The 25,239-nt window shown below is 37.0% G+C and overlaps 1 protein-coding gene across 1 annotated transcript; it reads right to left on the reverse strand.

Annotated features, from left to right (window-relative positions):
- Nucleotides 1-622: 622 nt before the first annotated feature.
- LOC135211027 (adhesion G protein-coupled receptor L4-like) lies at nt 623-24,987 on the reverse strand. The gene is made up of 17 exons (XM_064244061.1): nt 24,290-24,987; nt 23,215-23,307; nt 21,825-21,929; nt 21,519-21,623; nt 20,503-20,571; nt 19,412-19,604; nt 18,729-18,948; nt 16,790-16,979; nt 15,102-15,372; nt 14,135-14,238; nt 13,076-13,299; nt 11,733-12,035; nt 10,738-10,859; nt 9,961-10,024; nt 8,597-8,777; nt 2,914-3,038; nt 623-2,087 (listed from the first exon to the last, which is right to left on the reverse strand). The coding sequence occupies exons 1-17, from the start codon at nt 24,402-24,404 to the stop codon at nt 1,899-1,901; spliced, it is 2,673 nt and encodes an 890-aa protein (XP_064100131.1). The 5' UTR covers nt 24,405-24,987; the 3' UTR covers nt 623-1,898.
- Nucleotides 24,988-25,239: the final 252 nt, after the last annotated feature.

Below are 25,239 nucleotides of genomic sequence, written 5' to 3' on the forward strand. Positions count from 1 at the left end.
CAACTGAAAAAAGTTCTCATTAAGAACTCTCCTGACAATACTAAAGGATATGTATGTCAAATCTCATGTATAGCCGGTAAATTATTGAAAAACAGAACAGAACAGCAATAAAAAATATATCAGACATGTACAGGGAACCAATTTGAAAAAAATTCTGCCCTCAATTGGCCAGGTAATAAAAAGATGGGTTATTCTTATATGCTGGAAAGAAATGTAATTGCTTCCATTTTGAAAAGAGAAATCATCTGTAAAAAAATTATTATCAGCTCAAGAATGTATAATGTATAAACGTGTTTCAAAAAGAAATATGCAAAATGCACAGATCTTAATGAAGGTAACCTAACAGCAAAGGTGTCAGCCCCCTATTAAGTGTGAATATTCCTTCAAACTGTCTGTATGTATATAATGTAAATTTCTACAATAACTAATTAGCGGCCTTCTTGCAGATGTATCAGATAACTAACAACAACACCAGTGATTCTTTATATATATATATATATCTATATATATATAGATATATATATATATATATGTGTGTGTGTGTGTGTACACACACACACACACACACACACACATATATATATATATATATATATATATATATATATATATTATCCATGTTTGTGTGCTCCTTGGAGTAGCCAATCTACTCTGTGTAACCTCCAAAACTAAGATACATCACAGGGACATTATCTTCATTCCTAGCTAAAACACTTTTCATAACAAACTATGCTCTCAAATTCTAATAAATACAAAGAATAGTGACTACCCCAAATACAAAAGGGAAAAGTCAGCTCCTACTACAACAAGCATCATTAGCTCTAATTGGTAACATGAGTTTGGTACTTATATCAACACCCTTGGCTCTATGAGTCTGGGAAGCATGATGCCCTTTCTCCAGTGGCTCCAGGAACTCATTGTTTACAATTTTTACTTTTATAATACTCCTAGGGTCTTTACAAGTTTCAGTAAGGATTACATTTTCTCCAGTGGCTACCAGGCTTCGGTGCCTACCACTTTTTAGTTTACCATACCCCTAGGGTTGTTATGGTCCAGTAAGATTACTTTGTTTCCAGTGGTCAAGTTCCAGTAATTAATATATTTTCTCCAGTGGCCACCAACCCCACAATCACTGTTACATTCCTCATATTCACAAGGTTCTTACAATCTTCAGTAAGGATTACATCTTCTCCACTGTCTACCAGACCTCAGAACCACTGACTGATCATCAAACGAAGAGGTGTTAAACATCCCAAAGCGCCACTCTCCTCTCCATTCCGGGCTTGATGAGGATTGGAGGGTGGCTTCTGGTATCGCAGGCAACTACGCCACTGGCCTAATCATTGAAGACCCTGCTCTAAGTTCTGGAAGCAATAGGTCTTACTGATATGAATGAAACCCGCAACTTGTTTGTAGATTGGAAAAAGTCAGTCTTTAAGTACACCCCTTGTTTACAGATCAGGAAAAGTCAGTCTTCTGACATTTGCTAGCAACATGAATTGTTGTGGATACAGTAACACTTCTGTTTAAAATCAGGGTGAAGTGCACTGGAAATGCTATGGGTATAACTGCTACCAGAATGGCCAATTAAAATCTAAAGAATAACTTGTCAGTAAATTAAAAACTGGGTACATTTGGATTTACAGTTACTGAACTGACTGAGTATGAATCTAGGGTTGTGCGCTGTAACATACGTGGACTTGATAGATATTTGTGACTGACGAGAGGCGAGTAACATTCGTATCACAGAATAGCAGACGAAGGTAGATGCTTCACAAACAAGCGAGATAGAATTATAATTTTATCTGAAGCGTCGAGATATCTCATATTTCTTGGGTGTGAGTTGCTGGGATAGGAAGAGCCACCATCACGCTGACAATCTTCCAGCATCGACTGCCCTAGAGTTTCGTCTTGTCTTCCAGGTCCCCGTCTTGATCTGTGCTGACCTTGTCTTCCTCCTCCCCTCCCCCGGCTTTCACTACGGTGTCCATTCTCGATATCTCCTCGGATTCCGTATTGAAGTTGTAGCTCCCCCGCCTCTGTGGGTTGAAGCTCCCCTTGAAGGATGACGAGACTTTTGTTTCCAACTGTACGTCAAGTAAAAGAAACTTTTGTAAGACTTGATGATGAGGGTTCGAAAGCAGTTGAAATTTCTTCAAATGTTTCACTGTAAGATATTCAGATATGTTTCATATAACCAAATGAAATAAGAAAGAGATAAAGGAAAGGAGCAGGAAAGAGAGTGCCATGCCTCTAATGAAGTTATATTAGTTCACTTCACTTTGATAAATTTTATTATTATTGTTACTATTATAATTATTCTGTGATAGCTTATTTAAGTGGAAAACGCAAAGAGAGGTTATTCTCATGTTAATGATGTTATCAAAGAATAGAATGAGAATCATGAAGAACACTCACGTTCTTTAAAGATGAAGATAAAATCAGAACCTCTTCTTGAATTTAATTCTTGATATATTGCAAGAGATACAATGAGAATCCTTCAGCTTTACGAGAACTACTGGGACAGTATTCTTTGTAGATCTTAGGGATTTTCAGTGAATCTTGAGCAATACACCAAGAATTATACACAAGAGAAAGGAGCTCTTAATCTTATTCTATCCCCCAGAGAACAGAATGCTTAGACGGTGAACACAGAAAAGAAAACAGAGCTCTTATTCTACCCTCAGAGAACGAAATGCTTAGATGGGTCAACACAGAAATGAGAAACAGAGCTCTTGTTCTACCCTCATAGAACAGAATGCTTAGATGGTCGACACAGAAAAGTGAAAAAAAGAGCCCTTTGTCTTATTCTACCCTCAGAGAACAGAATACCTAGATGGTGTAAACAGTGAAGAGAAAAACAAGACATTTCAGCAAGACTCTTGCAACACGTAATGGCCGTCTCTTATTTACCTGGTGTTCAATTACCTCTTTGGCCTCTTTCCTGATGTTGTCGTCGAAGAGGATCCCAAAGACGAAGATGCCGAAGCCCTGGAGGGAGTTGAGGACTGTGAAGAGGAGAGCCAGCATCTGGGTTCCTGGACCGAAGAGATATAGGAATGGAAGGTCAAGCACTTGGGACCTACAAACTAATTCAGCCCCGAAAGGAAAACTGAGAATAGGAGGTCTGAAAGGTGTAACAGGAGGAAAACCTCGCAGTTGCACTATGACACAATTGTTAGGAGAAGGTTAAGGAAAGTAAGATGGAAGAAAGAGTATATCAATGGAGGTACAAATGAAATGAAAGGGGCAGTAGCTACGTCCTTAAGGGACGCTGCAAAGAACCTTGAGTTCTAAAGAAGAGATTCGGTGTTCCATACTGAGTTCGAAAATTCAAAATGCAATCATGCAGGGCAGATATTTCGTCCTTTCATGCAGGTAAATGGAATGGATAATTTCACTGAGGAGAAAAATGGAAAATGAGAATTTTGATTTTTCACTTCTTATACACTTGAATAAATTTTATATACTATCAAATAATGGCTAACCTTAAGTCTTAAAATTGTATTGGATGACTGAAGAATGACTTTCAAGTCTGAAACAGACTTTTGACTAGAATTTAGCTATGAAGCTATTTCACTACATTGGCTTCTGAGGAATGACTGATATAGAGCAGCCACCCGAAATTAAGGCCCACAGTGATGGCACTCAAAGGTCACCTAACTTTCAAATGGGTCGATTAATACACCAAAGCTAAACTATTATTATTATTACAATTATTATTCAGAAGATGAACCCTATTATTATTATTTTTTTTTTTTTTTTTGCTCTATCACAGTCCTCCAATTCGACTGGGTGGTATTTATAGTGTGGGGTTCCGGGTTGCATCCTGCCTCCTTAGGAGTCCATCACTCTTCTTACTATGTGTGCCGTTTCTAGGATCACACTCTTCTGCATGAGTCTTGGAGCTACTTCAGCCTCTGGTTTTTCTAGATTCCTTTTCAGGGATCTTGGGATCGTGCCTAGTGCTCCTATGATTATGGGTACAATTTCCACTGGCATATCCCATATCCTTCTTATTCTATTTTCAGGTCTTGATACTTATCCATTTTTTCCCCTCTCTTTCTCTTCAACTCTGGTGTCCCATGGTATTGCGACATCAATGAGTGATACTTTCTTCTTGACTTTGTCAATCAACGTCACGTCTGGTCTATTTGCACGTATCACCCTATCCGTTCTGATACCATAGTCCCAGAGGATCTTTGCCTGATCGTTTTCTATCACTCCCTCAGGTTGGTGCTCGTACCACTTATTATTGCAAGGTAGCTGGTGTTTCTTGCACAGGCTCCAGTGGAGGGCTTTTGCCACTGAATCATGCCTCTTTTTGTACTGGTTCTGTGCAAGTGCCGGGCATTCACTTGCTATGTGGTTTATGGTTTCATTTTTCGTATTGCACTTCCTACATATGGGAGAGATGTTATTTCCGTCTATCATTCTTTGAACATATCTGGTTCTTAGGGCCTGATCTTGTGCCGCTGTTATCATTCCTTCAGTTTCCTTCTTTAGCTCTCCCCTCTGTAGCCATTGCCATGTGTCATCGCTGGCTAGTTCTTTAGTCTGTCTCATGTATTGTCCGTGCATTGGTTTGTTGTGCCAGTCCTCTGTTCTGTCTGTCTTTCTCCTGTCTCTGTATATTTCTGGGTCTTCATCTACTTTTATTAGTCCTTCTTCCCATGCACTCTTTAACCACTCGTCTTCACTGGTTTTCAGATATTGCCCCAGTGCTCTGTTCTCGATGTTGACGCAGTCCTCTATACTTAGTAGTCCTCTCCCTCCTTCCTTTCGTGTTATGTATAGTCTGTCCATATTTGCTCTTGGGTGTAGTGCTTTGTGTATTGTCATATGTTTCCTGGTTTTCTGATCTATGCTGCGGAGTTCTGCCTTCGTCCATTCCACTATTCCTGCGTTGTATCTGATTACTGGCACTGCCCATGTGTTTATGGCTTTTATCATATGTCCGGCGTTGAGTTTTGACTTGAGTATCGCCTTGAGTCTCTGCATATATTCTTTCCTGATCGTGTCCTTCATCTCTTGGTGTTTTATATCCCCTCCTTCCATTATTCCCAGGTATTTGTATCCTGTCTCATCTATGTGTTTGATGTTGCTCCCATCTGGTAGCTTTATCCCTTCAGTTCTCGTTACTTTGCCTTTTTGTATGTTGACTAAGGCACATTTTTCTATTCCAAACTCCATCCTGATGTCCCCAGATACAATCCTTACAGTCTGGGTGAGGGTACCTATTTCCTTGATGCTCTTACCATACAGCATGAACATCAGACGGTTGATTCTGTTGCCTCTTTTCTTGAGTTGGTACCCGGCATCCATCTTCTGTAGTACTTTTGTCATGGGAATCATGGCTACTACGAAGAGTAGTGGGGACAGTGAGTCGCCCTGGAAGATCCCTCTCCTGATATTAACCTCTGCTAGTCTTATCCCAGAGCTTGTAAGTATTGTATTCCAGTTGCGCATTGTATTTTTGAGGCCAAAGCTGATGGTGTTTTCCGCTGCCCATATATTTTCAGGTCATTCTATTAGCCATGTTTGTGGTATCATTTTCGAAGGCTTTCTTATAGTCTATCCATGCCATGCTTTAGGTTGGTTTTCCTTCTCCTACTTTTCTTCATTACCATTTTGTCTATCAGGAGCTGGTCTTTTTGGTGCCCCTACACTTCCTTCTTGGCCAGCCTTTCTGTTTGGTGGGGGATGGGTGTTTGGGTTTCCTCTAGGTAGTTGTATAGAGCCTTTCGACTGATGATACCTGTTTAGTAACTTCCACCTTATTGGTAGCGGGCATGTGATAGGCCTTTGTAGTTACTTGGGCTATACATTTCCCCTTTAACTCTTGTCTTTTTTGTACTAAGGATGTTTCTTCCTGTGGTCATCCATTTGGGTGCTTGGTGATTTTGAGATATACAATGCTGGAGGGTTGTTCTGCTATTCGTGGGTGTAAGGGCCTATTGAAGTTTTTTGAGGGTCAAGTATCCCATGGGACTTCATCCTGGGAACCTGGGGCTTTCCAGTTTGGCATTTTTCTTTAGTTTGGTGTCTGAACTGTGTCTGTCGTGATCTCTGTGAATCTTTGTTTTATTCTCTTTTCTTCTTCCTTGACTTCCTGGAGCCATTTCTGGGTGGTTGTCTTCCCCTCTTAGTTGGCTGTATAGCCTTTTCTGGTTGGTTCCAAATAGTTTGTTCTGTTGGTATCCCTTATTCCTGTTCATGTACCGTTGGATCTTATGTGCTTTGGCCTTAAGCCTCTGCCCCATATATTTTCAGGCATTCTATTAGCCATGTGTGTGGTATCATGTCGAAGGCTTTCTTATAGTCTATCCATGCCATGCCATTAGGTTGGTTTTCCTTCTCTACTGTTCTTCATTACCATTTTGTCTATCAGGAGCTGGTCTTTTGTGCCCCTACACTTCCTTCTGCAGCCTTCTGTTGGTGGGGGATGGTGTTTGTTTTTCTCTAGGTAGTTGTATAGCCTTTCACTGATGATACCTGTTAGTAACTTCCACATTATTGGTAGGCAGGTGATAGGCCTGTAGTTACGGCTATATTTATTCCCTTACTCTTGTCTTTTTGTACTAAGGATGTTCTTCCTGTGGTATCCATTTGTGCTTGGTGATTTGAGATACAATGCTGGAGTTGTTCTGCTATTCTGGGTGTAGGGCCTTGAAGTTTTTGAGCAAGTATCCATGGACTTCATCGGGACCTGGGGCTTTCCAGTTTGGCATTTTCTTTAGTTGGTGTCTGACTGTGTCTGTCGTGATCTCTGTGAATCTTTGTTTTATTCTCCCTGTTTCTTCTTCCTTGACTTCCTGGAGCCATTTCTGGGTGGTAGTCTTCCCCTCTTAGTTGGCTGTATAGCCTTTTCTGGTTGGTTCCAAATAGTTTGTTCTGTTGGTATCCCTTATTCCTGTTCATGTACCGTTGGATCTTATGTGCTTTGGCCTTAAGCCTCTGTTTTACATCTTCTATTGTGTTGTTTAGTCCCCTCTCTTGTACTTTGTATTTCTCGTTGAGTTCCTCCCTTGTTTTCTTGCTTCTTAGCCTTTTTTCTGCCATCTCTTTCAGTTTACTCAAGTCAGATCTCATCACCATGATTTGCTTTTCCAGGCGCCTTTTCCAAGGAGGTTGCTGTTTTGGTTTCTGTTGGGTTGGTGTGGCTGGTGTTTGGTGTTCGAATCCCCATCAGTTCTGCTACTAATCTTGCTCCTGCATATGTCAAGTTATTTGTTTCTGTGATACTGGTGGTGTGTATTATGCCCATTATTTCATTGACCTCACTTGTTTTCTCCCTTAATTTCTTGGTGTTGTAGGCTTTCATGGAGGGGATCTTTGTTCTCTCTGTATCTGGCTCCATCCATTGTCTAATCTTTTCTACCCATTCCGTCCTCTCTGTTACTTCGTCGGTGTTTCTTCGTGTGTCGTTGTTTGATACCTCATCCTCCCTGTCGTCTTCTGTGGCATCGTCTCTCAGTTCGTCTTCGTGTAATTCGTTGTCGTGTGACATTTCCCTTTCCAGTTCTTCTCTTTCTGTTGGGGAGAGCCAGTTCTTTTTCTTTATGTTCCTTACTTGGTCTGCCAGCCTCTGCTCTGTTTGGGGGTTGTTATTCCTCTCATTCCAGATGTTGACCAATCTTCTTCTATATCCTCTCTCCGTCGGGTTGCTTCTGATGTAGCATCTCCATATTTCCTTATTTTCTTCTCTTCTCCTTGTCCATTTCTTCCTTTTGCCTCTGTAGCTCCAATCTCAGGCTGTTGATTACTGTCGTTGTGGTGATCAGTTGCTGGATGACGACCTCCAAGTACCTGACCGTCTTCCCCTTCAATTGGGTTGATTACCTGGTTGCCGGACGAAGCTCCTCTGTTGCCAGAGGTTCCATTTACGTCGTTGTCGTTTATTCCTTCATTTCTTTCCATCATTGCTGAGTTTTGCTATTTAACCCATAGCTGGACCCTACCCCATCAGGGATAGGTACTCATTTACAGCTGAGTAGACTGAGGAAATTATGGTAAAGATCCTTTCCCAAGGAATCAACGCCGAGGAGAGCGGTCACCCATCCAACGACTGACCAGCGCCAATGTTGCTTAACTTGACTTAAGTCTATTGACGACCTAACCCACTCCTCCACGGCGCATATATTCTTATTACATTAGATTATTATATTATTATTATCATTATTATTATTATTATTATTATTATTATTATTATTATTAGTATTCAGATGATCAAGAACGCTATTCATATAGAACAAGCCCACCACAGGAGCCACTGACTTGAAATTCAAACTTCCAAAGAATATATTTCTATTATTATTATTATTATTATTATATTATTATTATTATTATTATTCAGATGATGAACCCTATTCATATGGAACAAGGCCACCAAAGGGGCCACTGACTTGGAATTCAAGTTTCCACAAAATATGTTTCTATTATTACAATTATTATATTGTACAGATGACCAAGAACCCTATTCATATGGAACAAACCCACTACAGGGGACACTGACTTGAACCTCCAGCTTCCAAATAATAATATGCTGTACATTTGAAAGAAAGGAACATCAAAGACCTAAGACCTGTGACCTTACCTTCTGCCATGTAGAAGAACCCAGTGACCCAGGTCAGACCCAGCAGGAGGAAGATGGCTGTCGACCCGCTCAGGCGTTTTGTCAGCTGAGAGCTCGACTTCTGGGAGACAGATTTCCCTTTCACTGTTGGTCTCTCCCGCCAGGCAACGCGCATCGTCATGGCGAATGATATGAGGTTCATCTGTGTTTGGTGGGACAGAGGAATGAAATCATATCAAAAGGGGAGGTTTACGTAGATTTCTTGTGCATTGTCTGTCTCAGATTCTGTTGGCAGTTTTAAGTATTGTCTCTGATTTTTGAAGACGGGTTGCGTGTGAATGTTTACGTGTCTCAGATTCTGTTGGCAGTTTTAAGTATTGTCTCTAATTTTTGAGGAAAGACTTTTTATGAATGTTTCAGTGTCTCGAATTTTGTTGCCAATCAAAGTATTGACTCTCATTTCTGAAGAAGGAATTTTGTTGCCAGTTATGAGTACTGTCTCTCATTTCTGAGGAAGGAATTTCGTTGCTAGTTTGAAGTATTGCTTCTAATTTTTGAGGAAAGACTATTTATGAATGTTTCAATGAATCGAATTCTGTTGCCAGTTTTAAGTATTGTCTCTCATTTCTGAGGAAGGAATTTCGTTGCCAGTTTGAAGTATTGCTTCTAATTTTTGAGGAAAGATTTAGTATGAATGTTTCAATGTCTCGAATTTTGTTGTCAGTTCTAAGTATTGTCTCTCATTTCTGAGGAAGGAATTTTGTTGCTAGTTTGTAGTATTGCCTCTAATTTTTTAGGAAAGATTTGGTATTAATGTTTACATCTCAGATTTTATTGCCTTTTTCTAAGTATTGTCTCTCATTTTTTAAAGACATTTAGTATGAACGTTACATGTCTCAGATTTTATCTTCAATTACAAATATTGCTACTAATTTCTGAGAAAGCAATTATCATGAATATCTGTCTCAGATTCAGGTCATTTCTAAGGGCTGTTTCTCATTTCTGAGAAAATATTTGACAAGAATATTTAACTTCCCCGGAGACGAAGGACCATGTAAGTTGAGTATATCTTAGTTTAACCAGACCACTGAGCTCATCAACAGCTCTCCTAGGGCTGCTGGCCGGAAAGATTGGATATTTTTACATGGCAAGGAACCAATTGGTTACCTAGCAACGGAGCCTACAGCTTATTGTGGGATCTGAACCACATTATATGGAGAAATTAATTACTAATCACCAGAAATAAATTCCTCTGATTCCACGTTGGCAGAGTGGGGAATCGAACTTGTGACTAACGAATCGGTAGACGAGCACGTAACCCACTCGTCCAATGAGGAACTTAAAAGGACCACTTTAAATCTCTACTGAAGTATGACGTTACTCACCAGTATGATGAAAGCCAGACTTCCAGCGAAGATCCAGATGGGTCTGTGAGGCTCAAGCCAGCACCTGAGGTTCCAGCAAGGAAAGAGAAAGAACTTAGACTTTAACAATTCAGGCAGCCGACCCCTCTACGTGTTTATTCTTAGTTCTAATTTTGTATTCTGAATTATGCCATCTGTTCTTTTCATACAATAAAAATCTCCTTCCTTGATTATATTGTATCCTTTTGTATGATTCTTGACCCTTTTATTTTTTATAATGGAAATGTAATTAGCATTTTCAAGTGGAGTACAAAACAAAGATTGGGTTATTGATTTCGATGTGATTATTATAAAGTGATCACTGTGTATTTCTTATTATATATATATATATATATATATTATATAATATATATATATATAGATAGATAGATAGATAGATAGATAGATATAGATAGATAGATAGACTAGATAGATTTATAACAACATAACAAACAACATATAATATATATATATATATATAATATATATATATATATATGTGTGTGTGTGTATATATATATAAGGCTGGAAGTTAGTCCACCGAAATATAGTCCTTTGTTTTAAACCAGAGTGCCTTAATGGGCCTTTTATACTTGAGACGTATCCTGTTTTAAGAAGAGTTTATTTACATATAAATACATAAACATATGTATATAAAAATTTATATTATTTCTATCAATTCTAATCCTTGGCAATTTCTTTTGCACTCGTTCCAAAAAAACTTATTCAAAATAACCTTCAGGACTTCGTAGGACTTACATTTTGTCAGTGCCGTACCCTTCACCCTTCGTGATGACCAGAGTCACGCCCACGAACAAGAGGGGTATGCAATACCCAGCCACCAAGTAGTGCTTGCGCAGTGATGTCTGCGTTTGGAATACCTGTGGGATGTATTGATTGCTTTAGAACTGGAGAAATGGTGTGTTATTTAAGCTCAGGTCATTAGTACTATAGTAGATTCACATCAACCGTGCATTTGATGTCTAGGCCAGTCCCTTACGACGCTCCTGATTGGCTGTTCATAAGCCAATCACAGGGCTGGAAACTCTCAGTCGCTCTCGAGATTTCACTTGGGTAGGATCTATATTCCACCTTTCCTGAGGTATGCGTCTTTCAAGAGAGGTGGAACATACATCCTACCCATGTGAACTCTCGAGAGAGACTGAGAGTTTCCAGCCCCGTGATTAGCTTATCAACAGCCAATCAGGAGCGTCGTAAGGGACTAGGCTAGACATCAAATGCACGGTTGATGTGAATCTACTATAGTAATTCCCTGATATTGATTTGTTTACTAATTCCAGTCCAGGAATTAAGAGCTGCTATTCAAAACTGGTTGTATGTATTCAGAAACCATAATTCAGTCCTCACCTTGAGTAACGCCAGTTTCCAGCAACAACAACCCACTCAATCAATCCTCATAGCTTTCAGTGACCGTAAATCAATCCTCACCAACAGCGACGCCAGTTTATAGCAACCGTAAACCACTCAAACAATCCTTATAGTTTTTAGGAACCGTAAATTAATCCTCACCCTGAGAGACGCCAGTTTATAGCAAGCATAAACCGCTCAATCAATGCACCCTCACCTTGAGTGCCGCCAGTCTTCAGAGACCAAAAAACCACTCAGTCAATCAACCCTCTTCACTTTGAGTGACGCCAGCTTTCAGCAAACACAAACCGCTCAATCAATCAATCCTCACCTTGAGCGACGCCAGCTCTCAGCAACCACAAACCACTCAATCAACCAACCCTCACCTTGACGAGAGCCAGGTACAAGTTGAAGGCCTCAATGGCGCTCCAAGTGAAAGTCGCCAGGAAGAAATAATGTAGCAGAGCAGCTACCAGCTTACACACAGACTTCCTCTTCGTCTCGTTCAGCCCCAGCAGGAGGACGACCTCCGCGAAGAGGAGGCAGAGACACAGGTTGCCCCTGATGGAGGAGCTCTTCTTGGTCTTCACCTTCTTCAGGAAGAAGAAGCAGGCGATGCAGACGGCTAGGCTCACGATGGAGATCGAGCAGCCTATGACCGTGATCCACTGCAGCATCTGGTAAAGGACCTGGATGGGAGAGGGAGAAAAAAAAGCAATATATATTTGTATATATAAGTAAATCTTTATGACATCACCGTGATTCATATACTACTACATGCATTAAGCTACGAATGTCCTTTGATATCCAATTCGCCCTACCTCGGAATTCATATGTTTTCATGTATGTTAACCGAAGGGGAAATTTTTTTATTTGATAATGATTTCGTCCTCTCGTCCTACTGTTAACATGTATGAAAATATAATAATTTCCAGGTACAGGGAATTGGATATTAAAGGACTTTTGTAGCTTAATGCATGTATATATATATATATATATATATATATATATATATATATATATATATATATATATATATATATATATGTGGAGAGAGAGAGAGAGAGAGAGGAGAGAGAGAGAGAGAGAGAGAGAGAGACTGGAAGGGAGAGAGGAAAAAAGCAATATATTAATTCCAAGGTACAGGGAATTGGATATTTAAGGACATCTGTAGCTCAATGCATGTATGTATATATATAAATATATACAATATATATATATAATATATATATAATATATTATATATATATATATATGTATATATATGCGCGTGTGTGTGTGTGTGTGTAGATATATATATATATATATATATATATATATATATAATATATATATATATATATATATATATATATATATATATATATGAAGAGAGAGAGAGAGAGAGAGCGAGTCAGGACAGCAAGCAAGGCAATTCCTAAGTCACCAGTCGTGTCAAACAGATAAAAAAAAGATATAATGTTTTCAGTTCAAAGGAATTTCTCTCTCTCTCTCTCTCTCTCTCTCTCTCTCTCTCTCTCTCTCTCTCTCTCTCTCTCCATTACCTAAATAATAAAATGCCTTCAACTATCAGTTCTTTTTCGCCATTAATATTATACATTACCACTTTATATCTGTCCGCATAACTACGGTAGGCCTACATGATAATAAGTTTTCAGGCCCATCATTCCAAGCACTGGGTGGTGCTATGAATTTCAAACGTATTTAATAATCTGAAGTGAGATCCTACGGTCTCCTTATCGATAAGTCCGTTGATATCCATGATGACAGCCAAATTCGTCAGGTGGGTGCAATGGCAGACGGTGTAGGAGGGCTTGAAGTCGTACAGTTGGCACCCTTGGGAGGACCAGCTGTTGTCCTCAGTGTCCCACCAGACGCACTGGGGGTTCTTCAGGAGGTAAGTCCCTCCGTCGTAGATGTGGTTGAAAGTCACTTCCACTACGTCGTTGTCCTCTGGAGGGAGATAAAAAAGGCGGGTTCAGTTTCTTTGAGGTTGCTGAGTTGTACAAACAGACCTGCGCCATTAGCTTGTAAAGTTCTCCACTCTGTCCGCATAACCAGACCAGCTCAAGATACTCTTACGCATCGGTTTTTTTTCCATTAATATATATATGTATGTATGTATATACATATACATACATAAATTCATACTATTATTGTTATTGAACCAAACAAAAACTCCTTTCAGTTTTCTTCTGAAGATGGATAAAAGAAACGTACTAGATTACCGAGTATAACTTGTTTAATTGTGTTAATTCTTGTGTTAATGCTATGTAGATACTTACAAGTGTACAAGTTATACTAGGTAATCTTGTGGGGTTCTTTTTTCATTATTATTATTCTTAAAATACTCATAGTAGCACGAATCTTAAACTGGTGAGACAAATCCACAGTTTTGTATATGCAAGACATACATTTCAAGATGAGACTGTACATACAGATAGCTTTTGTGAATCTGTTCAATTCTAACTTTAAACGTACGTACATAGACATACCTGTGGACTTGTTTCACATTATTATTATTATTATTGTATACACACATACCCACAAACATATATGTGTAAATCCGGTCTTCCATTAACATAATTCAACGAGTAATGGTGGCAGATTCTAACTACTAGAGGAGCGCTGAATAGATCTACACAACTCCCCAGTTTCATTGATAAATTAGAAATGGAGAATAGGTAAAGAAAAAATAAATTAGCGTTAAAAAAAGGATGAGACGTTGATGAAAACAGACGATCTAAAGATATTCCCGAAGAATCAAATTAGGCCGAAATGCACTTACCTGCTTTCCACGTCTGTCCGAAACCGACCTTAGCTCCTATGACCCCACTGTTCACTTGGGACCGGCCCTCTATGATGGTGTCATTCTCATCTCCAGGTGGTTGGCTGCCAAAAAAAAAATGACATTATAAATTTTGTTTTTTGTTTTTTGGAAAACTTTGGGAATCTCTCCTGATTAAACCTTACAAAATCTTGAGTCTGTTGTGGTAATTTTTTTTTTTTTTTAGTTTATTGGAAACTGGGAATCTCCTGATTGAACCTTGCAAAATCTTGAGTCTGTTGTGGTATTTTTTTTTTTTTAGTTTATTGGAAACGGAATCTCTCCTGATTGAATCTTGCAAAATTTTGAGTCTATTGTGGTATTTTTTTAGTTTATTGGAAAATTTTGGGAATCCCTCCTGATTGAACCTTGCAATATCTTGAGTCTGTTGTGGTACTTGCTGTTTACCTAACTTCAAAAGGAGGTTGCCGCCATCAAGCCTTGGCCAGAATAGAGTGGTAAAAATGGCAAAAGACTAATATTGTTATAGTTATTAATAAGAATAACTCCATGTAATGGATATATAAAAGTTAGCCTATTTTTTCCGAAGGCAATCCCATCAGCCCAACATACAAAAGAGCCCAGGATTATGTTTTTCTTTCTGTAATAGCTAACACTTTTTTTTTCAAAAGGCAACCCTATCAGACCAATACGCTCAAGATCTCGGCATTATAATTATCTTTCAGCCTAAACTAAAAATCCTAGAATTATATTTTTCTTTGTGTAACATCATCCTTTCTGTCAAAAACCAACCCTGTCAGCCCACCATACTAACAATCTTGAAAAGCGACCCAAGTGCCTTTCTAAACTCTGCAAAAACAACTGTAACTCATCCTTTTTCTCAAAAACCAACCCTCTCAGCCCACCATACTAACAATCTTGAAGAGCGACCCAACTGTCTTTCTGAAACCCGCACAAACAGCCATACCAAGGAACGGTATTTGAGATGCAGTGCAGATCTCTGTAGGAGCTGAATATGACTGTGATCAGGGCGGGGTCTTCGTTGTCAGCAGCCGAAGAAGTGGAAGGAGTGGTAGTAGCTGGCTTGCTGTTGGTGGTCCCCTGCAGGTTACCAGCATTGTACTTGTGGAAGAATCGTTCCGGAAGCTGGAGGTGGGTCTTGGGGAACACGAGGTGTTGGTAGTGGCGGTTCTGATCCGCTGTGTAATATCCTGGTGGCTGGTGGGATACCCTGACGTCTGGTGGGATGGAGATGCTGGTATTATTATTATTATTATTATTATTATTATTATTATTATTATTATTATTATTATTATTATATTATTATCATCTTTTATGAAAATCACCTATTAAATAAATTCCTTGAAATCAATGAATCCCTTATCTAATAAATCCCCTTTGAAAAAATTAATCTCCTCTGAAATCAGTCAATCTCCTTTGAAAAAATAAATCCCCTTTTGAAATCAACCGCCCTTAAAGGTTAATAAATCCCCTTTGAGAGCAATGAATCTCCATATACATTAATCCCCAATGAAACAAATAAATCCCCTCGAAATAAACAAATCCCCTTTGAAATCAGTGATTCTCCTTGTACATAAATTCCGTTTGAAATAAATAAATCACCTCGAAATAAATCCTCTTTTGATATCAACTAATCTTCCTATACATAAATCATCTTTCACATAAATAAATTTCCTTCGAAATAAATAAAATTATTTTTGAAATTAATTAATCTCCTTAAACACACATCCCATCTGAAATAAATAAATCCCCTTCGAAATAATCAAATCCCGTTGTAATGAATTAATCTCCTTATTCAAAAATCCCCTTTGAAACAAACAAATCCCTTTGAAATCAATGAAATCCCCTTTGAAATGAATTAATCTCCTTATACATAAATGCTCCTTCGATATCAATAAAATTCCCTTTGAAATACATAAATCACCTTCTAATTAAATAAAATCCTCTTTGAAATCAATTAATTTCCTTATACATAAATCCTCTTTGCAACAAATAAATCCCCTCTGAAATCAATTAATTCCATTTGAAATCAGTTAATCTCCTTATTCATGAATCCCCTTCAAACAACTAAATCCCCTTCTAAATTAATAAAATTCCCTCGGAAATCCACATATCTCCCTTAAAATAAGTAAATCCCCTTGAAATAAATCTTCTTTGAAATCAATTTAATTCCCTCGTAAATCCACATATATCTCTCTGAAAATAAGTTAATATCCCTTGAAACAAATAAATCCCCTTTGAAACAAATAAACCCCCTTCGAAATTAAAATAAATTACCTCGGAAATCAACACAAATCTCCTTGAAAATAAATAAATCTCCCTTTGAAACAAATATAAAATCTTCTTTAAAACAAATAGATCCCCTTCGAAATAAAAAAAATTCTCTTTGGAACAAATCAATCCCCTTCTAATTAAATAAAAGCCCCTTTTAAATCAATTAATCTTCTTATACATAATTCCCCTTTCCAGAAAATAAATCCCATTTGAATCAATTAATCTCCTTATTCATAAATACTCTTTGAAACAAATAAATCCCCTAATCTCCTCCGAACTGAGAAAAAAAACCCAAAATGAAAAAGAAAATAAATAAATGAAAAAAAATTGTAAAAATTGACCCAACAAATCTAGACTCACGCAGATTATTGTTCGGATAATCGTCTGTGGCGTTGTCGGAGAGGTACTTAGCGGCCGTGAGGGCGCCCTTGACCACGTTCTCCTGAAGGTCGGTGACGGCGGTCTTGGCCTGTTCCGAGGGCATGGCCGTCCACATGGATGGGTCGTCCAGCATCTTCCCCGTGACGTTGACCAGTGCCTTCAGGTATTTCTGGGGAAGTGGATAATTATTATTATTATTAATAGTAGTAGTAGTAACAGTAGTAGTGAATCCATATTTAAACTTTTTGAACCATTATTATTATTAGCGAGTCCATGTTTAAAATGTCTTTTAGACTTTTTATTATTATTATTATTAAACCTATATTTAATTTCTTTACACCATTTTTATAATTATTTTATTATTACTGTTATTATTAACAAGTCCATGTTTAAAATTCCATTTTGCCTTTTTATTATCATTATTATTAAACCCATATTTAATTTCTTTACACCATTATTATTTTTTTTTTCTTTTTGCTCTATCACAGTTCTCCAATTCGACTGGGTGGTATTTATAGTGTGGGGTCCGGGTTGCATCCTGCCTCCTTAGGAGTCCATTACTTTTCTTACTATGTGCGCCGTTTCTAGGATCACACTCTTTTGCATGAGTCCTGGAGCTACTTCAGCCTCTAGTTTTTCTAGATTCCTTTTCAAAGATCTTATTATTATTATTATTATTATTATTATTATTATTATTATTATTATTATTATTATTATTATTATTCAGAAGATGATCACTATTCATATGGAACAAGCCCACAAGGGGCCATATTGACTGGAAGTCCAGGCTTCCAGAGAGTATCCTGGAAGTGACAGAAGTTCATTATTAGGAAGTACAGAAAGAACAGACCAGTTATTGAAAATTGAAAAATTAAATAATTTAGATCTCGGTGAATTATGAAACAGTTCAGTGAATAATTAAAATGATATAAGAAAAATTAGAATATTTTCCATCAAGGATAAATGACCGAAAGTGGTGAAAAATGTTAAGAATAACAGGATGTCTACCAAAAAATATTTACTTAATATTAATCATGACTAATTTGCCGTCCCTTTATCAAAGCCTCGTTCTAAATTTAACAACAGTTTAACAGCAAAGTTAAAATAACAAAAACGATTCAGAGGAGAAAACATATTAACTTATTTAAATTTCCTTTTTCCATTCCAGTAATGCTTCTCTCTCTCTCTCTCTCTCTCTCTCTCTCTCTCTCTCTCTCTCTCTCTCTCTCTCTCTTCTGTGGGACGCGTTGTCTGAGGCTGAGACAGTCTTGAGCCTGCATTGCTCAGTGAAACGATGGCCAATTTTGATAATATTAATAATAATAATGTTCCCAACTAATATAATATATAATAATAATAATAATAATAATAATAATTAATAATAAGTTCCCAACTAATAATAATAATAAATAATAAGAATTAATAATAATTAATAAATAATAATAAGAATAAAAACGGCAAAACATTTAAATATGAAATGCTAGTAATAATAATAATAACAATTGTGTAAAAAATCTAAATATGGATAATAATAATAATAATAATAAAATAATAATAATAATAATAATAATAATAATAATAATAATAATAATGCAAAAAAAGAAATGTTAAATATAAAACTTGCGAATACTACTACTATTACTACTATTAATAATAATAATAATAATTAGGGAAAAACTCTCTATCACGAGAGTATATATAATGTTCTAAAGGGTCAACAATAATACAAAGTGTAAAAAGTCTTCAAAATTATACACGGACTTTTTACACTTTGTATTATTGTGGACCCTTTAGAACAATAATAATAATAATAATAATAATAATAATAATAATAGTAAGCCACCAGATAATCTAACAGCCCTCCCAAGAGGAACATTCACTTCATATATTCATCTCTCTACCCAGCCGCCACCAGCACCTTCGTCAGCGTAGGAGCCTCGGGCTCGAACTGCAGCAGATCGTGGTTGATGTGCTGAGTCTGGAGCGTCTTCACGGCGTCATCGATGGCCAGTAAGTCTCCAGGAAGGAGAGTGATGCTGTTGATGCTGTCGGCCATCTTGGCTAGGTTCTCTGCGGCAGTGGTAGGAACGCTGGTCTCTCCTGGCGTCTTAATTAAGCTTTCTATGTTCCTACACGGGCTGAAAAAACGAGCAAAGATATTAATATTATATATTTAATCGAAGCTGCATCATTTCGACAATGTCTGCCATGTTTCAGTGGCCTATCTTTCTTCAGTCTCTCAGTTGAACTTGAATCGTAAGCTTGCTTTGGCATATGCTTGCCAAATAACTTTCTTACGCATTGTTTACAAGTGGCTCGTTACATTTACCTACTCATAATTGATTTCAAAGACACGAATCTATATTATATATATATATATATATATATATATAGTCAAAACAGCTCAATACATCGGGTTTCTTTATTGTTGCTAATTTTTTCAAGGCTAAGAGAGAAAAACCAAAAACATTTGTAAGTTACAAACTTGTCCAGCAAGATTGACATAATATATATGTATATATTTATATATTTATTTATACATATATAGTGTATATATATATATATATATATATATATATATATATATATATTATGATGTACCTAAGGTCAGGTGCTTCGTCCCACGTCGAATTCGTACCACATCTCCAGGTACCGAAAGTGTACCCGTAGCTGACGGGACAACTGATGTTGGCGATGTTTCGGCTAGCGGTTTCCGGTAGGAACCAGTTGATGTTGAGGGGGGCGAATAACCTCCTCTCCGCAGGGCACCTGCCACAACCGTGTTGCATGTATTCTGCAGATAAATAAAATTCAGTCGCAAGAACTTTGGCACTATTGGCTTGAAATCTGTGCTTACGTTTCAAAATAAGCTTGCATATATTCTTTGAAGTAGTTTTCATCAACTTAGCCAGTGGCCCTCCTCAGCTAGCACTCAGCTGACGAGGTCACACAACTTAAGCAGGATAAAGCTAAAAGCTAAATTTTCATTCATGATTATGGACTTACACGTAAAAACATTTAAGCTATATACGTGTGATACATTTGAAACGTAGGTGTTCCGGTTGTTACCTATGGATAATTGTCATATATGAATTTTAAAAAGTCATTTTCTGTCATATATTGAAACTGGATGTAGTGCAGTTGGAACTTCAAAAGTTCAAGCGGAGACACATGGCATTACTACCCTAATACAATTCTTGCATTTTAATCAATTTCTATCTATTTATTAATTTATCAAATTATTTTTTCTTTTTTCTTCTTTCTGTATTTCTCTTTACCCTCTCTTCTTCCTAATAAACACTATATTATTCTTTGGATGCTTGAATTTCAAGTCAGTGGTCCCTGTGGTGGGGTTGTTCTATGTCAATAGGGTTCATCTTCTGAATAATAATAATAATAACCTTTGGAAGTTTAAATTTCAAGTCATTGGCACCTCTGGTGGGCTTGTTCCGTATGAATAGGATTCTTCATCGTCTGTAATAATAATAATAATAATAATAATAATAATAATAATAATAATAATAATAATAATAATCTTTGGAAGTTCGAATTTCAAGTCATTGGCCCCTCCGGTGGGCTTGTTCCATATGAATAGGGTTCTTCATCTTCTTCAGAATAGTAATAATACTAATAATAATAATAATAATAATAATAATAATAATAATTTGGCGAATGTGTGACGCCCAACTCACCATCAATGAGCTCGACCATCTTGAGATTCTGTTTCAATTCCGCTGCTTCCCTCAGACTGCGAGTTTCGCCTGAAATTAAGAAGAAGAAGGAGACATTAGAGAAGTTGCATATACGGCACAAAGTCTATTCTCACATCAGCAAATGGGGAACCATTCCGTCAAAATAAGCGATGGTGTCACGTGAGTGAATTTGGGGACATATTTTGTCATCTTAATGCTAAATTTAGCCTTGAGTAGCTAAAGATATATATGTATTAAAAAAATATTGAATTAACTTATTTGTGAGTAAACTAAACAATTTATTTTGTCATCTTGATACTAAACTTTGATCTAAGTAACTAATGATATATCTTCCTTTGATTATTATTGAATTTACATATCTGTGAGTGAACTAGTGAACTTATTTTGTCATCTTGATACTAAATTTAGCCCAGAGTGGCTAATGCTATATCTGTATTTGAATAATATTGAATTATCTCATCTTTTGGAATGAAAGATTCCAGCTGTTCCACCAAACTGGAAATAGCCCAGGCAGACCAGTGGTCCCAAAAAGATCTCAGGGGGGTCCCACAGAAAAATTTTTGGGAAGTATGGAGCCACAGAAGTTCAGTTGTAATAAGATTCTTTAATCTATAATTTCGCTATATTTTTAAATAGAGAATAAATATGCATTTAATAGACATTAATAATATCTCTCTCTCTCTCTCTCTCTCTCTCTCTCTCTCTCTCTCTCTCTCTCTCTCTCTCTCTTTTTATATAGGTTTTAGCAAAACTGAAGTATTCATTTTTTCCAAGGGTAATCTCTCTCTCTCTCTCTCTCTCTCTCTCTCTCTCTATCATATATATATATATATATATATATATATATATATATATATATATATATATATATATATGTATATATATATATATATATATATATATATATATATATATATATGTACATATATACATATACATACACTGTATGTATATGTTTAAGCTCTTTCTAGTGACCAACACAATGCGCCCCTCACCTCTCTCAAACTCGTGCTGCACACTGGGATCAGAGCAATATTCCAGCAGGAGTTTCAGGATCTCGGTGTTGTTCGTCTCCACCGCCCAGAAAGATGGTGGGGCGGCTGAAATGAAACGAAAATATAGGTAATTTATCACTCAGGGTAAAAAGGATCGATTTCTACATGTACAGAGGATTGTCAAGGTTTCTTCTTCTTCTTCTTGTTCTTCTTCACACTTTTACTCTGAGGAAATCGTGTCTATTTTCCTCTACTTCTAAAACTTTAGTATTGAGTTCCAAGATATAATCTGCACGAGATACGAACCTAGCGGAACCTCCACAAAGGAGTTGGTATTTGCGCCATACTGCAGGAGAAGGCGAACCATCCTCACGTCCTCTTTCTGTACAGCATAAGTCAAGGCAGTTTTTTCTGGAAGAGAAGGAAAGTTAGTCTCAGATATTTAAAGGATTTCATTTCTGAGAAGAAAATCTAAGTATATTGAGAGAGAAGATGCCTTACAAACAGCATTAAGTAACAATAAAAACTATATAGAAATATACAAGTAGAATATACGAAAATAAATGTATTAGATGAAGATTAAGCCACCCATATTATTTAATATTCTCTTCAATATACCTCTGGAATAACAAAAGTGGACTTACAAACAGAATATAAGTAACAAGAAAAGCTATAGTAACAAAAAACTTATAAAAATATACACAAGTAGAATATTCGAAAATAAATACATCATGTGAGGATTAAGCCTCCATTATTATCAATATTCTCTTCACTTTACATCTGGAATAACAAAATTGGACTTATAAACAGAATATAAGTAACAAAAAAAGCTATAGTAACAAAAAAAAATATATTAAATATACACAAGTAGAATATACGAAAATAAATATATCATGTGAGCATTAAGCCACCAATATTATTCAGTATTCACTTCAATATACCTCTGGAAAAACAAAATTGAACTTATAAACAGAATATAAGTAACAAGAAAAGCTATAGTAAGAAAAAGAACTATATGAAATATACACAAGTAGAATATACGAAAATAAATATATTATATGAGGGTTAAGCCACCATTATTATTCAGTATTCACTTCAATATACATCTGGAATAACAAAATTGGACTTACAAACAGAAGATAAATAACAAGAAAAACTATAGCACTTAAGACTACTTCACTATACCTTGGGAATAATCTTGCACCCCAGAAGGGAATTATAACTGATAACTGCTTGATCCCTTGCAGGATTCGAGCCGCTTTATGCTTTAGAATCAACGCTATATAGTGATTTAGACCACTAAGCTTTCTCTTGATAGCTGCGTGGCCAAAGTCGCTGTGTCTTTGTTTCTAAGCCAGGCAATATGATGGGTTCGAACTCTGCTGTGGACGAAGCAATTATAAGTTATAATTCGAGGTGTAGGTTATACCCAAGATATAATAAATTGGATATTAGATATTGTGGTCTATATTCGTGAATATTTAAAAATAATCGTAACTATACAACTTTGTAAGTCAGAATAACTGAGTGTCTATTAGTTTAACTAGCCAAAAGCAGTCATAACGAAAGTCTTATGTGACTATGTCGCGTTCGTTTTGGACATCTCAAGCAAAAATGAATACTTCAAGAAGCGAACTGGACATCTGTAGGATCTCTCAAGCGAGAGATGGCTATCTGGGTCCTCAAACGTCATTACCTGAATCCTGCGCGTTGGCGAAGGAGCTATTACTCTGGACCAGACGAAGGACTTCCTTGAAGTCCCCTTTCACGACGGAGTTAATGAGATACTCTGCAAGAAGGTTAAAATGAATAAGATATAGTTACTTGACTTGCAACAGATCTTTTGCAACCTGCAGAAAGCATTATTAGCAAGCATTATTCAGGGAAAATGTTAAAATGAACGACCTACAGTTACTGGACTTGCTACAGATCTCTTGCAAGCAGTAGAAAAGCATTATTAGCAAGCATTATATAGAGAAAAGGTTAAAATGGACATCCAGTTACTGGACTTGCAGCAGATCTTTTGCAACCTGCAGAAAGCATTATTGGCAAGCATTATTCAGGGAAAAGGTTAAGATGAAAAAGCCACAGTTACTGGACTTGCAACAGAGCTTTTGCAAGCAGCAGAAAGCGTTATTAGCAAGCATGATTCAGGGAAAAGGTTAAAATGGTAAACCTGCAGGTACTGGACTTGCAACAGAGCTTTTGCAACCTGCAGAAAGCATTATTAGCAAGCATTATATAGGGAAAAGGCTACAATGGTCAACCTACAGTTACTGGACTTGTAACAGATCTTTTGCAAGCAGCAAAAAGCATTGTTGTCAACCATTATTCGGGGAAAAGGTTAAGATGAAAAAGTCACAGTTACCAGACTTGCAACAGATTTTTTGCAACCTGCAGAAAGCATTATTGGCAAGCATTATTCAGGGAAAAGGTTAAGATGAAAAAGCCAGTTACTGGACTTACAAAAGACCTTTTGCAAGCAGCATAAAGCATTATCCTTGATAAAGAAGAAGATTGAAGTGAAAAACCTACAGTTATTGGACTTGCAACAGAGCTTTTGCAAGCCAGGAAGAAGTAGCAGTGACTGACTGGCCAGTGTTCTAGGTAGGCTAAGAATTTCATCCAGTGACATCTTGGTAACTGTCAGCGGGGTTTCCCCTCCAAATGCATGAACCTTTCTTTATATATTTTCATATATATTTTTTTAAACTAGAATCAAATATATATTTTCAGACATGGGACCAGAGTTACCTGGGTTTAGTATTTACCTGCGGAATCATCGTCCTGTGAGCCCTTATTCCTCAGGTAAGATGGAAGGTTTGAGCTGCAATCTATTCTCGGGAAACAGGTGAGAATTGCCAGTAATGGTAAGGCGGTCATCATTTCTCCTAACCTGTAGTTTTACCTCTCTCTCTCTCTCTCTCTCTCTCTCTCTCTCTCTCTCTCTCTGGCTGTGAGATCGCTTCCCGGCTTGACAGTTTGGTCTATGAACTGTATTGTATTAGGAAAAACTAGACGCAGTTGACTTTTGTTAATTTTTGTCTCATCAAACTGACAATTCGATTATAATTTCTGTATATAATCTTCTTCTCTCTTCACTAATATTCCTTGTTTAAGGAATATTTATACATTCTTAATCTTATATTGCGTTTTATTTAAGTAGCTTTCTAAAAATTGCTTCATTTAAACGAACCTCAAGAGCCAAGTCAATAGACCAATGTGTCATAGACCAAGCCAAGTAAAGTATATGTTACTCTACGTCATCTTTTTGTAATTATTGTCTCGCGAATAATTTATCGAAATTATTAAGATTAATGGTGACTAGACTCAACGACTTATTTCGTTCAAGGTTTCTGCATCGTTGGACATGACCTGGAGACTTCAGACATCTTCGAAAACAGCCGAAGAGCGCTGAGGATTCAGGCGCATTGTTGATTTTGGGGACACCTTGTGATAATGGCCAGGACCAAAGTCTGAAATGAAATTAAAGAATTTTTTAAAAATTAACCAAATATCCGTTTGTTTTTATCCTCGTCTTCAGTGTTAATAATAATGCGGAGAGAAGAAAGTAAAACAAAAGAATGATGGAAAGACGAGATGCAACGTGTACCATCTGTCTTATTTTTAAAAAAGAGGAGCTCTAGAGAGCTCTGCTGCTAAGTACTACAGTGAGGTAACCAACAGGCTACCAAAACTAGTCTAATGAATGATGCTAACA

This window comes from Macrobrachium nipponense, chromosome 4, assembly GCF_015104395.2.
Source record: "Macrobrachium nipponense isolate FS-2020 chromosome 4, ASM1510439v2, whole genome shotgun sequence".
Classification (NCBI taxonomy): domain Eukaryota; kingdom Metazoa; phylum Arthropoda; class Malacostraca; order Decapoda; family Palaemonidae; genus Macrobrachium; species Macrobrachium nipponense.

Excerpts from the sequence above, each read along its gene's own strand:
- LOC135211027 (XM_064244061.1), bottom strand. The coding sequence starts at position 24,404 with ATGATGACCGCCTTACCATTACTGGCAATTCTCACCTGTTTCCCGAGA. Across the intron at positions 13,300-14,134 it reads CGGACAGACGTGGAAAGCAG|AGGACAACGACGTAGTGGAA; the intron begins GTAAGTGCATTT and ends ATCTCCCTCCAG. Across the intron at positions 10,025-10,737 it reads GGGTACGGCACTGACAAAAT|GTGCTGGCTTGAGCCTCACA; the intron begins GTAAGTCCTACG and ends CTGGAACCTCAG.